The 16,338-nt window shown below is 30.5% G+C and overlaps 1 protein-coding gene and 1 long non-coding RNA gene across 2 annotated transcripts; one reads left to right on the plus strand and one right to left on the minus strand.

Moving 5' to 3' along the window:
- Positions 1-777: 777 nt before the first annotated feature.
- Positions 778-2,683, minus strand: LOC131172495 (uncharacterized). Its single transcript, XR_009143002.1, has 3 exons — positions 2,603-2,683; positions 1,803-1,860; positions 778-1,224 (listed from the first exon to the last, which is right to left on the minus strand). It is a non-coding gene; the product is annotated as an uncharacterized LOC131172495 (long non-coding RNA).
- A 2,385-nt stretch (positions 2,684-5,068) lies between these two features.
- Positions 5,069-9,344, plus strand: LOC110641410 (L-2-hydroxyglutarate dehydrogenase, mitochondrial). The gene is made up of 4 exons (XM_021793110.2): positions 5,069-5,757; positions 5,842-6,278; positions 8,139-8,298; positions 8,833-9,344. The coding sequence occupies exons 1-4, from the start codon at positions 5,224-5,226 to the stop codon at positions 8,944-8,946; spliced, it is 1,245 nt and encodes a 414-aa protein (XP_021648802.2). The 5' UTR covers positions 5,069-5,223; the 3' UTR covers positions 8,947-9,344.
- The last annotated feature ends 6,994 nt before the right edge of the window (positions 9,345-16,338 follow it).

A 16,338-nucleotide genomic window follows, 5' to 3' on the forward strand; every position in this document is an offset into this window, starting at 1 on the left:
TTATTAAAAAAGAATACAATGCTATAAGTAACGATTGAATGAATTATTATTATTGTTATTATTATTATTATATTATTATTATTATTATTATTGTGTAAACTAAAAATTAAAAAAATTGAAGTATTTAAAAAAATATATTGATAAAAAAGTTAAATTATATAATTTAAAAATATATTGTTATAATTATATATTTTATATCAATTTTACTCTTTAATATAACTCTAGATACTTATATATTTACATAATTAAATAAAGTTAAATGATAAAAACAATCAAAATTTTTATGTCAATTATCAATTTTAGTGAAAATTTTTAATTATATCAATTTAATAATAAATCTTTACAAATATTTTCAATTTTGATAATAAATTTAATTAAAACAATTGAACTCATCAATTGACCAAAAAAAATTCAATTTTTTTATTTATTATCAATTTTAGCTACTCTCCTAGTTTTATTAATATATTCAATAATTTTAGAATTTTTATTAATTTTAACAAATCTCATGTTAATAAAAAATAATAAATGAATAATATATCTAATATTATTATATAAATTTTTAATTTTTTTCTTTTTTCTTTTACTTATATTTTAATTCACAATTTTTCTATTATTTTATTTTAAATTTCAGGAAAAAAATCAAATATTGAAAAATAAAATGTGAACAAATAATAAACTAAAATAATTGTAGAATAACTGTTAAAATGGATATAAAAATAGAAGATTCACTAATATTAATAATACATGTATTTTAATTACTTTTGTTAATTAAGTAATTCTGTCACGACCCAACCTATGGGCCGGACCGGCACTAGGACCTGGGCCAGCTTAAAGCCCCCGAGGCCCGTAGTAAGCCTAACTATTCCTCAAATCCATAACCAGACCCACAATTTAGGCCCAATATGCATATAAAATAATTTAAATCAAACTGTTATAATTTCATTTCGGGCCAACTTAGCCCAGAAATTTTCAGAAACTAAAATCAGGGGAGCCCAGCTCAACCCTGTTACCTCACTTACAAACTGTTTAAATACCATACAAATCTTTATTTATTAATCTTAAAAATTTAAATTAACATAACCTCTACCAAGGTCCACACTATTTCTAACACATGCGGAGTTCTAGATTTTAAATTTAGAAAAAGATAGTAAAACAATTAAATAATTGACGTTAAACCTGCGAGGAAGAAAACAGGTTGTTCTGTAAAATAACTCCTCCTGTGGCCTGGAAAAATATTGAACAGGAGTGAGCGTTCGACTCAGAGAGTAAAATATCAATTTTAACCATAATCTCTATAACTATCTAGTACTAATGCAACCTGTGGAGTGAAATGCAACAGCAACAACATTTTCACATCATAATATCAAAAAGGTAATTTGGAGCACTCACACACCCTATAGTATCAATCATAACATATGGGAGCTGATCCCCTATACAGCTCTCTTAAATCCAACCTGGTGCCAGCGAATTACTCAAGCTCGGACTTCCACTTAATAACCAAATCGAGGGTCCCAGCGAATTACTCAAGCCGTGACTACCCCTCGAAGGATCGGGTCCCAGCGAATTACTCAAGCCGTGACTACCCCGTCCTATCCATAGTCCACACCACATCACACGCACGCCAACGCACGCACATTGCTCCAAATTACCACAACAACATCCATGGCACATCAACAGTTATGAATGCAACATAAATCGTGCCTAGAGTTTAACTACATAAATATATGCATATAAGTGATGCATGGGCATGCTTGAACATATAATAATATCGAAATTACAATTAAAATTAATATTCTACTCACAGACTTAACGACAATCACTGTGGCGGCTGGGCGGAGGAAGAAGGCTGTCCCGGCTCACCTGACAATTATATTACAATTATTTAATACAATTGACTCAATACAATTCAAGAAAAGACCAATTACGTCCTAAGTCAAATCAAAATCCTAGTAGTCTCCCCTATACCTGGGACCTACCCAACCTGCAAAAAGGCTCAAACAACACTTCTAAATTCTCAATTCCCACAATCACACCTCATCAATATCACATGGCCCCTCCTGGGCCCTCCAAATCAGACAATACTCAAAATCTTAAAAATTACGTTTTAGTCCCTATAATTGACATTTTTCAAAAATCCACTCAAACAAGCTCTAAAAATTCTAAAATTTTGCCCCGCGGTCCTTAATAATATTATAAGGCTATTGCAAAATGAATTGTAATTTTCTAGTCACCCATGAATATTTTATTCAAGAATTTTACTCGATTCCATAAGTTTCCAATAGTTAACATATTCCTAATTCAACCCAATTAAATATTCACATATTTAAACCTCCATCCTCAAGCTTCAACCAATTATATAAAATTTAATTATCTTAATTTCAATTAATCTTATATGCCCACATGCTAAAAATATAACTAAAATCCATCCATATTTCTCAAAAATATTCTACGATCACCCAAAAATTCAACTAACACCATAGAATATCTCCAAATAATTTTACTTTCATCATATATTTTTCTTAGAATTTTTCTCCAATTTTTCCTGTTTAAGAAACACTGTATTTATGCTCCACAGACAGAGAAATAATAAAAATTGTCTTACCCGAAGTTTATCTGTGTCTCAAAAATTCCAAAAATTTATGAGGAAGCCTCTGGAAGTTGAACCATCTCCATAGCTCACGGGTCACGGCACCACCGCCAAGACGGTGGCGACCGTCGCCGGCGACATTTGCCGAATCTGATCATACCACCATGTTCCTCTCCTCTTCCTCAGTCCATATGTGGTCTCGGATCGTCAATCCAACGGTCGGATCGTCGTAGATCTGACGAAAAAGCTTGAAAAACTCGAAACTTCTCTCCTCCATATCTCACTCATCCGACCTCCATTTGCTTCAAAATTGGTATCAAAAGAAAGCTCTCGGAACAAGCTTTCCAACGCCACCGGAATCGCCTCGATCGGACGTCGGACGAAGCCGGAATCGCGCCGGAAAGCCGCTGCCCACTGTGCGCGCATTTTCTCTCTCCTCTTCCTCTCTTGCCGCCGTTTCTGGTGGTCCTGGACGTCGCCGGCCGGTGGGGAGCTGCTTGGGACGTCGCCGGCCGGTCACCGGAGAAAGGAAGAAGAAGAAGAAAGGGAAGGAGAGGGAAAGAAGAGAAATGGGGGGGGGGGGGGGGGTTTCCTCCTCCCGTTTTCAAAATATATTTTTTTTTTTATGGGTTGTTACAAATTCAATTAGATTAATTGCTGAAATTGAAATTAATATTAAAGTTTGAGATTAAATTAATAAAAAGTTTGGTTAAAACTGAAAAGATTTGTAAAAGTTTTTATTTTTTTAGTCATTTAGCTATTAAATAATAATATAAAATTTATATAAATAGGTAAAAATTTGAAATAAATAAATATTTAAATTTAATATTATGATTTTTATTATTTTTTAATATAAAATTAAAATTTATTTTTATTTTAAATAATTAATCATCCAAATAAAGTCTAAATACTTTTTATAAATAGTCTTTTTTTTAATTTTAATATAATTATAAATTATAATATTTTATTGATGTAAAGAATAAAATTAATTTGAAAATAGGACTAATTAATAACAAAAAATTCTAAACACTTTTTTAATTTTATTTAAAATTTTAGTTGATTTTATTAAAATTGTAAAATTAATGTTAGTTTTATTCTATTTACACAAATTAGTAAAAATTAAAATGCAAATATAATAATTTCATTAAAGTATTTAATAAATTTTTTTAATTTATTATATTGAACAATAATTTGAGAATATAAAATTATTTATTTTTATTTTAATAAAAAAGAAATAAATAAAAATTTTTTATATATAAAAATAAATTTTAAATTTGATTAAAAATATATTTTTATCAATATAAATATAAATAATTAAAAAAGGCTATAAATTTATCACTAAACTTGAATTCGATTAAAAATTTAAATTTTTTATTTTAAGATTTAGTTAATGTTATATTTTTATTTAATTAAATATTTAATTTTTTAATAATACTTTTATAATTATATTAATTAAATAGTTAATTTTTTTAATAATATTTTTATAATAATTTGAAAAATTAAATAAAATTTTAAAATTATAGTTTTATGGATATTTAAAACAATTAAAAAATAAATTAATAATAATAATATCCCGTGTTTAATATTTTTTATTAAGATAAATTAAATAATTTTTAATGAATTAATATATAATTATAGAATTATTATATTAAAAATTATATTATATTTTTTAGAATAAGTAAAATTAATATTAACATAATATTAAAATTTTAATTTACAATAATTATTATAATATTAAAAAATAAATTATTAAATATTTAATAATAAATATTTTACCGTTAAAAATTATTAGTGATAATATATTATATTCTAACACTATAAAAAATTTAGCAATAAATTTCTATCATTAAAAATTTAGCAATAATAATTTTTGAAAGCCACTAATTTCTAAATTTTCGGTAATGTATCTTATTGTCACTAAATATTATTAGTGACGAGTTTATATTATCATTATTGATAACTAATTATTTATTTGTAGCTATTAATATATATATATATATATATATATATATATATATATATATAATATTTTGTAAATAATAGATAGATTAATAAAATTTTTTATTCACTAATTTTTATTTTAATTAATTAATTTTTTTATAAAACTTTATATTTAATTAAAATTAAGTATAATTATAATTATTAATTTTAAATTTATCTAAATAAATTTTATATTTATATAAAATTTAAAATTAATTTAAATAATAAAAATATAATTATAATTAATTTAAAAAATAAAGATAATTCAGAAATATATCATATATTTATATATAATATAGATTTATTTATTTATTTTTAAATTTTATTTGTATTAATTATTTTATTTTGAGATTAAAAAGTTATTTTAAATTTATTCAATTCCCCCAGCAAACAGTGTTAGCACGCCAACTCTTAAGTGGCTGGTTAGAACTATCCAAGTAAAACATTATATAGAACACCAAAATAATAATAATAATAATAATAATAATAATAAAACATTTTCTAATAATTTCCATTTTCCCCACTGGTTCTCTCTCTCTCCTCAGTACAAAAAGAAGGGCGGGATGTTCCAGAGTAGCAGACTGATCTTCTAATCACTCAATGGACAGATTCTTGATTTGAATGATTGTTGTGGAGGAGGAGAAAGGAATAAGAAGATGCTCAAGCACACAATTCGAAGCTTGAAAAAAAGATTGAGCTCTATTTCAACTACAAACACACCAAGAGAGGAGGTCGATTGTGTGGTGATAGGAGCAGGTGTGGTGGGCATAGCAGTGGCAAGAGAGCTTGCTCTCAAGGGCAGAGAGGTATTAGTGGTGGATTCCGCCTCGACTTTTGGCACTGGTACCAGCTCTCGCAATAGCCAAGTCATTCACGCCGGCATCTATTACCTGCCCAATTCCCTCAAGGCATTGTTCTGTGTGAGGGGAAGAAAATTGCTCTATTCTTATTGCTCTGAACATGGGATTCCGCACAAACAGACGGGCAAGCTCATAGTTGCCACTTCATCTTCGGAGATTCCAAACCTGTATCAGCTAATGAATCGTGGTGCTCAAAATGGGGTGGATGGCTTGAGAATGTTGGAGGGTTTTGAAGCCATGAAAATGGAACCTCAATTGCAATGCCTCAAGGCTTTATTGTCCCCTTTTTCTGGGATTGTTGATGTGCATTCTCTTATGCTGTCTTTAATGGTAATGAATACCCTTTTGCTTTTTTTTTTCCCCTTCATTTTCTTAGAGTTAGTTGGATTTTTTTTTTAACCAATTTGGGTCCAGGGAGAAGCTGAAAGTCATGGGGCAACCTTCTCTTACAATTCTACAGTCATTAGTGGCCATCTTGAGGATAACCGTCTGCATCTTCATATAGTGGGAAGCAATCATCTTGACAGCTGGGATGGAAAGTCTCCATTGCCCCTGGAGCTTATCCTTATTCCTAAGCTTGTTGTGAACTCTGCAGGTTTGAGTGCCCTTCCTCTTGCAAGGAGATTTAATGGCCTCAATAGTGGTATAATTCCTCCAGTACATTATGCTCGCGGTTGCTATTTCACCCTTTCGAATACTAGAGTCCCTCCTTTCCAGCATTTGATATACCCTATACCTGAGGATGGAGGCCTTGGAGTGCATGTTACTCTGGATTTGGATGGCCAGATTAAGTTTGGCCCAGATGTTGAGTGGGTTCATGGTGTAGATGATAAATCAAGCTTTCTAGATAAGTAATCCTTCTTTTGACTAATTTTCGCTCTTACTATGTCACTTGGAGCCATTTTCATGTTAACTATTATGTTAGAAACAATGGCAACTTAATTCTGCATTGAATGCTTAGCACACCTTGTGTAGGAGACTATCTAGAAATAATCTACTCTTTGATTTTTAATGTTGTGACAATTAGGTAACACTTTCAAATGCTAAGATCATTCTCATTTGTTGTTTTCACATCTGACTTGGGGAGCAGCCACATTATGTAGAGCTAAGAGACTCTTCTGAAAGTACATTTGAAACATGTATGAGAATTCTGCTAGGGGGTTTTAGTTTTATGTATGTTTTTCCTTATCTATTGCAATCTGAAAGGTTTTATAATTATGGATGGTGTTATGGTCACTTTAGTTGTGAGAGTCATGTCATATTTGATGTATGATAGAAATATTATGTTTATAAGTGCAGTGGCAGTAATATTGAATTCCCATTCTAGCGGTGCTTATCGATTGTATTAATCAGTGATATTGATCTATTTGGTAGCTTCTAATCGCTATAATTTATAAACATTTATTCTAACTTATCGATAGTTTTTGTTGGTAGCATCTATGTTGTATGAGTCAGATGTAGTATGTATCTATTTGCCATTTGCTAATCCCTACACTTGATTTGTAGGGTTCTGTATGGATTATCTACATCCACTTGTTATTGCCTGAGGATCATATATCCTTGGCTTCCATAGCCATCACAAATTTCTTTTGTTTCTCCCATCTCTCTCTCTCTCTCTCTCTCTCTCTCTTTTCGATGATGGGATCTTTTGTCCTTACCTTAGAATTGCGGATCATTACACTTGTGGGGATCTCTTAATCATCTTTGGCAAAGAAGCAATAGTAGCATGCCCAAAAAATGGAATGATCCTCTAGATTGGAGCTTATGGATGATAATTTGTTCCCCAGTACATTAGGAGAGGAGAGGGATGGATGGAACTAGCAACCTCATTGGTGTAAGGTGGCTTTGTGGTCACCATGTTATCTTTTAAGGGATATATTTTAAGGGATATATGACAATGAGTTAGGATGAAACTACAATTAATTTTTTTTACATGATTCAAGGACATACAAGTTAGTTGACTTAGAACTTAATGATGAATTCATAGCTAGACATGACTTAAAGACAATAAAGTAGTTCTAATTTGGAGTTGGATAGAGCTTTGAGAATATAGAATCTTTGTTGGATAAGTTTAAAGATAATTTTTTTCATACAACTTTTGTTTTGAGGATAAGGTCATTTAGTTGCGATCATTTGGCCATTGTAAATTTTTTGCACATCTTTTACGCATTTTATAGAAACAAATTTGGCTATTGCATTTAACACTAAGGCTCAATTAGACACAAAAATAACTTTTGTGGCTAAATTGACATTGAACTTGGCAAATTGGATCATTTTACAAATTTGGAAAATGGGACACACTGCATAGTAGAGGTGTGTGAGGGCTAGCTGATTGGAATGGCATTACTGTTGGGTCAAACTCACAGTTGTGTAAGTAAGCACAAAAATATTTAGGAAAAATAAACTACCATAAAGAACACAAGATTTTCATGGAAAACCTTCCAGTGTAGAGGGAAAAACCACGTGCTAGACTTTGAATCAAATTCACTATACAAGAAAAGCCACTACAACACTCTTCCAGTTAATCACAAACAAGAGATCTCAAGTAATACCCAAATCATAAATTTTTAGTTGTGTAATATAAATTATTACTTTTTAATAGAGATTTTTTAATTTTATAATATAAATTTTTAGTTGTGTATCTGCCAAAAAAAAAAACTTATTTTATTGTTGTCTTGTATTATAAATGCTATTTGTGTTGTTGCTTTCAGGTATGACTATTCTGTTAGTGCTAGTCGTGCAGAGAGATTTTACCCAGAGATAAGAAAGTACTATCCAAATCTGAGGGATGGATCGTTGGTGCCTGGTTATGCAGGGATTCGACCAAAAATTACTGGTCCTGGACAATCTCATATTGACTTTGTAATTCAAGTAAGCACTCTTCTTTACCTGTGAATTTTGAATCCAAATTGCCACCTCTATGCACCAATTGAAATCCCTGTCAAGTTAAAACAGAAAAACAGTACAAGTGGATTATGATAAAAAACTGATAAACTGATAAGCAAAAGTCAGATAGGATTAGGTGCTTGCTTGTGTAGGAAAGTGAGGAATCTGAGCAAATGACATTGACAGAAGAAAGAAATAGAGAAATAGGCAGTGAGCAAAGAATTAGACAAATGCCAAATTTGTATACTTTTGCATGGAATTAATTAGGAGGAAATAAATTATGGTTAATCAGGTCACATTATTTAACATTTCTCTTCCTTTCTCATTGTCATTGATATTTCATAAGAATTACAACCAAATATTCATCTTGTAAATCTGTTAGATGCATTGTTCTATTTTATAGCAACACAATTTTTACTGTTGATAGAAAATAGAACGGATGGTGGATTACAGTGACTATCTCACTGATTTCCATTCTTTGTTGAGAGTTGTACAATTCTTGCAACCTTTTTTATGCAGGGAGAAGATAGTCATCAATTGCCTGGTCTTGTCAACCTTTTTGGAATTGAGTCACCCGGTCTAACATCAAGCCTGGCGATTGCAGAATATATAGCTGCCAGATTCTTGAAATGATATAACTTAAGTTGGAGATTTGATTTCAAATCTTTCTACCAAGATGTCATTATCGAATCAGATTCACTTATTTTAGTTCGAGCTTTGCAAAGTTCAGCAGTGGATCTTTCTTATTTTGGTGAAATAGTTAATGATATGATAATAGGCTCTTCTGCTTCTATTAGCTGCTGTTTTGTGAAAAAATCAGTGAATCAAGCTGCTCACGTGTTGGCTAGGGCAGCTGGTTCTTTGTCTAATAAGGATATTTGGGGTTATTCTCCTCCATCTATCCTCCGTGATGTACTGTTGTTTGATTCCAGTAATTAAACCTTTCACTTGGCTTGTTTAAAAAAAAAAAAAATCCACAATTGTACAGTTCTTTGAACGGTATTCTTCAATGATTCCTAAAATCTTTTTAATTTGGCTGTATTGTTTTGTTTTGTGGTGTTATTTTTGTGAGGCCTTAACTGGCTATGGTGCAGATGACTCTTGCCAGGCTCTCTCTAAACATTTATGGTTGCCTGTTGTGCATTTTACCCTTGTTGTCTTGGCTGCTTCCTTTGAATTTATACTTGTTGGAGGGATGGTGAGATCCATACGAAATGAACAGTTTTTATACTATAAAATAAAAGATGTGGCCTAGCCTTGTTTTTATATCGTGTTTCTGAAAAATTGTTCGCCTCTTGTCTTCCCAAGTAGGTTTCTGCTAGGGCGTCTCTTGGCTCTTCGATTGCTTTATTTATCTAAATGCCTTGAGAGTAGCTATACCATTTGTTGCTTTTTCAAAACTTTTTTGTACTAGAGTTAGGTTTCTCATTTGCTTTTGATCCCACAGCAATTAACTAGTTTATAATAACAATTAAGAATAATTACTAGAATTGTTCTCAATTATGTATGCATATTTAAAATAAACAATCTGGCCCTTTATCCTGTTTAGATTGAATGTAACGTAGTTTATTAATATATCGTGTTATATTATATAATATAGTTTTTATTATTTACAGGTTTAGAAAGATGGTAATAGTAAGAATGTCTTCTCTTATTTTGGAAATATATGTTAATTAGTCCCTGTAATTTGATTACATTAACTATTTAGTCCTATAATTATTTTTTTATACTTGAAATACCTTAATCTTCTCCTTCATATTTCTTTCTTATCCTCCCCTATTTCTCTTTTTTTATGTTTCTTTTTCTCTACACCCACACCCTTCTCCCCTTCATTTTTTCTTTATTTTCATTTGTTGATAAAAACAATGCAAGTTGTCTATACAAAAAAGTTAATTAGTTTCTTTAAATTTCTAAATAATAAAAGAAAATTATTTCTTAATAGAAAAAACACGAAAATGATATCTAAGGAATTGAAAATTAAACAAAATTGTAAATTTAAATTTGGTCTCCACAAAACAAAATTTATATTTTTATTCAAGAATATATTTTTCAAAATATTGTATTTTTTAAAATATATGGATAAACTAATTAGTTTTACTAAAATATAGGGACTAAATAATAATGTTTTTCAAAATAATGAGATCAACTAATTAGTTTTTTTAAAATATGAGGATTAAATAACAGTTTGGATAGTATGAACAACAGAAAATTTGATGGAGGAACTAAATAGTTTAACGGACACAAAATAAAAGGACAAAATAGTGTATTTCTTAAAATGTAAAGATCAAATAATTAGTTTTATTAAAATACAAAAATTAAAAAATAATTTTTCCTTAATAAAATCAAGGGACAAATAAACCTTTATGTTTTGTTAAAATCAAGGGACAAATAAACTTAAATTAGCTTGTAACTGGCAAAATTCTCATAGTTCACCAGTTAAGCATATTGGATGGTGAACCTTGCTATGTGTTTCAGAGTCAACTATGCATCTTTTCCTGAAAAGATATTGAAATTTGGGATGTAGTACCCTCTTGAATATGGGTTCTCCCTGTCAATAATGTCTGGATATGGTTTCTGGAGCTCTGCTTAGCTAATTTGCCTAAAGCCAGTACCATACAGCTCCTGCATAACATCTCTAACAACATCCATAGTCACTAGGGATGCAGCTGGTACCTGAGGTAGAAGTGCTAGTATTGGTTGAGGTATCTACACAACAGACATTGTAGTCCCTCTAAATTTGTTGCCCCTCAAGCCAAAAGAGCCAAAGGACACTTGGGCCATTTGTACCTACTAAAGCTAGAGAGCTAGTACCACATGAGGACTTGCAACTGCTTCTGCATCATAAATACTAGGGTGAGTGACTAGGTTAGTATTACTGACAACTTGGGTGGGAACAACAGTTTTGCCATTAGGGCGGATAGGTTAAACTGGTGTTCTTGTTTGGCTAGCCATCTGTTCTTTTCTCTTGTGGGATGGCTGATATCTTTCTTCACTGCTAAAACGGCTTCCCTCAGCACTGTCGTGGGAGGTACATGACTGAAATTGTCCCCTGAGCTCATTAGTGCCTTTGGATGCCATGTCAGATTTCGCTGGCCTAGGGACCTGACTTACATCAATTCTCTCCACTTATTGGTTAAGAGTTTCTAACCACTGTTCCATGTCTTTCATCAAAACACTAGTGATGGTTGATGCAAGAGTTTCCAATGAACTAGAATTTGTTTGCAAATCTCCAAACTGCGTCAGTAGACAAAGTACGTACAGTTTTTATAACAATTGGATTTTGAATTTCTTCTTCTTAAGGGCTTGACCTCCCTTAAAGGCATTTGACCATAAAAGGAATTTGAACATTCAGGCCTTTTGCAATAGGACTTTCTTTCGTGTCTTGAGACTGGCAATTTCTTTGCCAAGAACACTTTTAGTCTTTAGAGGCATGGTGTTGCCTGCAAAAGCAGTGGTATGGATTGTTGAAATGAAACTATGTGAGAATGAGTCCCACTAGGCGTGCCAAAAGTTGTTTGCTAATTTTTGGGGAAGAACAATGGAAATTGGTGCAGAATGATGTATTGACTATGTAGGAGATCTAGGCGTGCCAAAAATTAGCAAATAATTTTTGGCACATCTAGTGGGATCCATTCTCACACAGTTTCATTTTCAACAATCCATACCACTATTTTTGCACTTGTCTCATGGCTTACGATTGTGCGAGCGTACTAGATACTGAGTATATCACTTGGGATTGCGCTCTGACTTCTCGAATCAAATGATTATGGAAACTAACTCTACTATACGTAGCTTCATCAATCTCACGAATAACAAATAATTAAAGGCAAGTGAATTGAAGTTGAATGCTTTGATTGCTTAAAAGGAAAGTACAAGACTTGAAATTAAATGTAAGAGCTTTTAAAAAATAAAAACTGATAAAATAAAGATAAAAGACTACTAGAGTCTGGTTGAATTATTGTTGTTTGATGTGTTGAAGGGTTTAACATTATAACATATCTGACTCTTATAGCTTCCTTATAGGTATCAGGAAGACCCTTTACCATATTCTGTAATTACCAGTAGTTACTTACCCGCTCTTTGGAACTACTTGGAATTGCTACTAACTCCCTTCTTTTAGATAACCATACAATAATCACCAAATATCTAATTATTAATTATCTTAGCCCATGGATTTATTAAATTAATAAAATAAAATTAATTAAATTAATCTCACAAAAAATTAATTTAATTAATTCTTAGACTTAAAAATAATAAATAAATAAATAATTTTTTTTTGGTGTAAACACAATCATTGGATTGTTTCAACTGAATTAGAATCATAATGAAGCCGTCCTCAAATTAAAATAGAATTGAAAAATTAACATTAGGACTTGACTTTTTTTTTTTCAATTAATTTTTAGGACTTTAGATGCAAATTAAATCAGACTAACCTGGTACCTATTCCCACAGTTAAATCTCCAAAAATCTATTTCACAATTCAGGCCGATTAACATGGGATAAAAGATCATAATGAACGATATTTCAAATAAGTTGAAGCCATGCACGTCAACTCTGATCGGTGAACAACAATTTAGCTTTGCACCTGGACGTCACATAACTAATAATATTGTCTTGGTCAAGGGGGTGACCCATTCGATGGAAAGACGTCTGGGTAAGAAAGGGTATGCAGTAATTAACATTAACCTTGGCAAAGAGTATGATAAGTTGTAATGGGATTTTATATTTACTTATTTCATTTAAGTGTCTCAGAGCGGATTTGGCTTTATTTATGAAAATTAGCTTATTAACCTATTTGAATTTGTAAGTATTTAAAATTTTAAGCAGTTACATGTTTCGTAACAATATATTTAAGTAACTGATAAATAATTAATATATTCAATAAAAAAATAATTTATAAGCATATTTATTATTAAAATGATTAAAAAGGATATTAAATAAAATTTGTAATGAAATTTTTAAAATTAAAGGAGAATAATGTGATAAAATACTTGTTTAAATTAGTTTATAAATATATGATTTATAAGTATTAAAATGAAAAATTGGTTCTTTCAGCTTATTATTATTATTATTATTATTATTATTATTATTATTATTATTGGGTTATAAGTCCAAAAAATGGTATAAAAAGACCGGTTAATTTATTTTTAAAACTTAGATGCTAGTTAAACAAACACCCTCTTAATCTACAATCTTGTAAAATAGGACTCCTTCGGCTTTTCGACCAAGATTTTTTTTTTCTTAGACTTAGTCTATTATATATCCAAGAAACAAGATATATGATTGGACCCACCCATTAAATGTACAAGTTTTATATATTTTTATTTTAAATTTATGATGAATCAATTTTAGATAAGAATTTCCTTTTTGACTTTCTTAAAAAGTAAGATAAGAGTGTTCGTTGTCCCCTATTTAAAAATAAATAAATATGTATTAGATGAATAATTGATAAGGATGTAGATTAGATATTATTGAAGGAGGCTATGGAAATTTTAAATTTTGCTTTTAATAAAATAATTGGTAACCGTTGATATGGTTCAAGATGACCATGAAATTTGACCCAAAGATGTTTGGTTTCTATAAAAACCTACACCTATTTTGACTAGGTCTTAGTCCATTAATTGCTTGGAATTTAAATAGACTAAAATATCCTTCAAATTTATATAGCTAAATGCAATTAAAAAAAAAAAAAATCTTTTCATGCATCGTTATAAAATCGTGATTGACCCAGCGAGTTGATTGGGACTCAAGGACAAAATCGAGTCAATTTTTCCATTGAACCGGATAAGAAGTTGATCAAGAAAATTTAGATGGTCCGGTGGCTGAACGAGTGACTCGCTGACCCAATGAATCATTACCCTATTTAATTTAGTTGCTTAAACATATTTAAGTATATTAATAAGTGTAATATTTAATTAATATATATTTAATTTATTTTTTTTAATGAGTTGAACTGTTGATCAATTGGTTGAATTAGCAATCCATCGACCCAGTCCTTTAGCCAAGTCAAGTTTTGAGCTAGGTTTAATAACTATGTTTTCATGTGATAATTGATAAACATTAATCATTTAATAATTAATTTTTATATAAAAAAAGAACTCAATAAGATTAGATTAACACTTTTTTTTGTTACTAAGAAAGTATGTCAAATTATCTTCAAATATCTTTAAAATTATTAAACGTGTGTTAATAATTTATAAAATATATCATATATAATCCATTTATAATAATAGTTAATAAAATTTTTATATTAAAAAATAAGTATTAGAAGAATTATTGATCAGAGATTTTTAGATTGATTTATTATCGGTGCTAAAAACTGTTCAAATTATTAAATTTAGAATTGTCTCCACTAAAATAGTTTAAAGTAATTTAGTTTGGCTCCTCTTGTTATCCGACGTGGACTCCAAAGACAATGAAACGTTGATTTATCTATAGGTTTTATCTTTTACTTCTTTCTGCAGCCACATTCTTATTAGATCCGAATTCCAAAGCCATATGTGTACCTCAAACATTGTGTTATTTTTTCCTTTCTTTTACGACAATGAATCAGTTTCATATGGCATCAAGGGAAGTGTGTTGTTCCTATCTTGTGTGCATTTTCTGTTAAAAAAATAGAATCTTCGTGTTTGGAAATTAAAATATTACAAAAATTTAATTCAAACAATTTTTTTTCGTTATTTTTCATATATAAAATAAAAAATAAATCAATTATTTTAATTTAAAAAAGAATTTATTTAAAAAAATAGAAATTATACATTATTGCATAAGAATTCATTTGAATTTTTTTTTCGCAAATGATTTATTTCAGTAAAAGCCATTGAGTTTCTTATGTGCATAATCAAGTAAGCAGATTGACCATTGAATTGTGCCTAACATACATACAGAGTTGGATCGGTATCCTTCATTTAACATTGCTTTAGTTGAACCAGAATAACATAATGAATGCTAGTGATGCTTATTTCTGAAATGCTTGTGCACAATAACAGTACTTGTTTCTTGAATTGAGCTACACGGTGAAGCTTTTGGTTGACATTAGAAGATAATGCACTGGTTTATATTTATGGGGATATCAAATGTTACCTGGAGAAATTTTTGTTTAGATTCGGTCCATCACGAACTCAAAACATAAATATGAGATATCTAGGTTCTATCATACATAATGTATTATGTGTCTTGGGTACATGATGGATTAGGTTAGATAAGAAAAATCCTATTTATATTATCTTAATATTCCACACGTAGATGTTTGATTAGCGAATTGATTAAATGCAGGCCAGGGGACTTGATGTACTGCCAACAACTATATCTTGGTTTTACAATGGAGGTTGTGAACTTTTTCTTTGATTGGGAGTTTCAGATGTTGTTTTCAGAAAATGGGTTAAGTCAATTTGGCTTGGCTCCTCCTTGTCATCGATGTAGGACTCCAACATCCTCTCAAATGCAATTGAATTGAACTCAAGTTTTTATGTTTAATTGTCACTTGAACTGCATGTGGTGGCATATCTAGAGTTTTGCCTCTTTTCTGTGGCTTGGTTCTATGTCTAGTTTTTTTTATTAGCTCATAGATCTATATGGATCTAGCTAATTGCAGCATTGATACTATGTGAAATCTGGAGAGTGCTAAAGGCTATTGACAAGATTTAGTTGTTGAGTTTGGAGTTGCCCTCACGAAAATGGTTTAAGCCAATTTAGCATGGCTTCTCTTGCTATCCGATGTGGGACTCCAACAGAGGTGACAATGAAAAAGTTGATTTACTGGAGAGAATGGTGTACCCAGAAGAGATTAACCATTATGCTATTGGAGTCGAGTGGTTCAAGTATCTATGCTTGACATCTAAACGTCCAACTATCAAGCAAAGCTTGATTTCCCAAGAAAGTGGAGTGGCAGAAAGTGAAATTACAGAGGAGAATGAAGAGATTATTCAGAGGTTGAATGCTATGCTGATAACACACTTCAGAGAACTGTCAAAGCCACCCTTCATCGAGGAAGCAAGGAAAGCTGCAGGAATTGCCTTACAATGG

The sequence above is a fragment of the Hevea brasiliensis genome, chromosome 14, assembly GCF_030052815.1.
Source record: "Hevea brasiliensis isolate MT/VB/25A 57/8 chromosome 14, ASM3005281v1, whole genome shotgun sequence".
Lineage (NCBI taxonomy): Eukaryota > Viridiplantae > Streptophyta > Magnoliopsida > Malpighiales > Euphorbiaceae > Hevea > Hevea brasiliensis.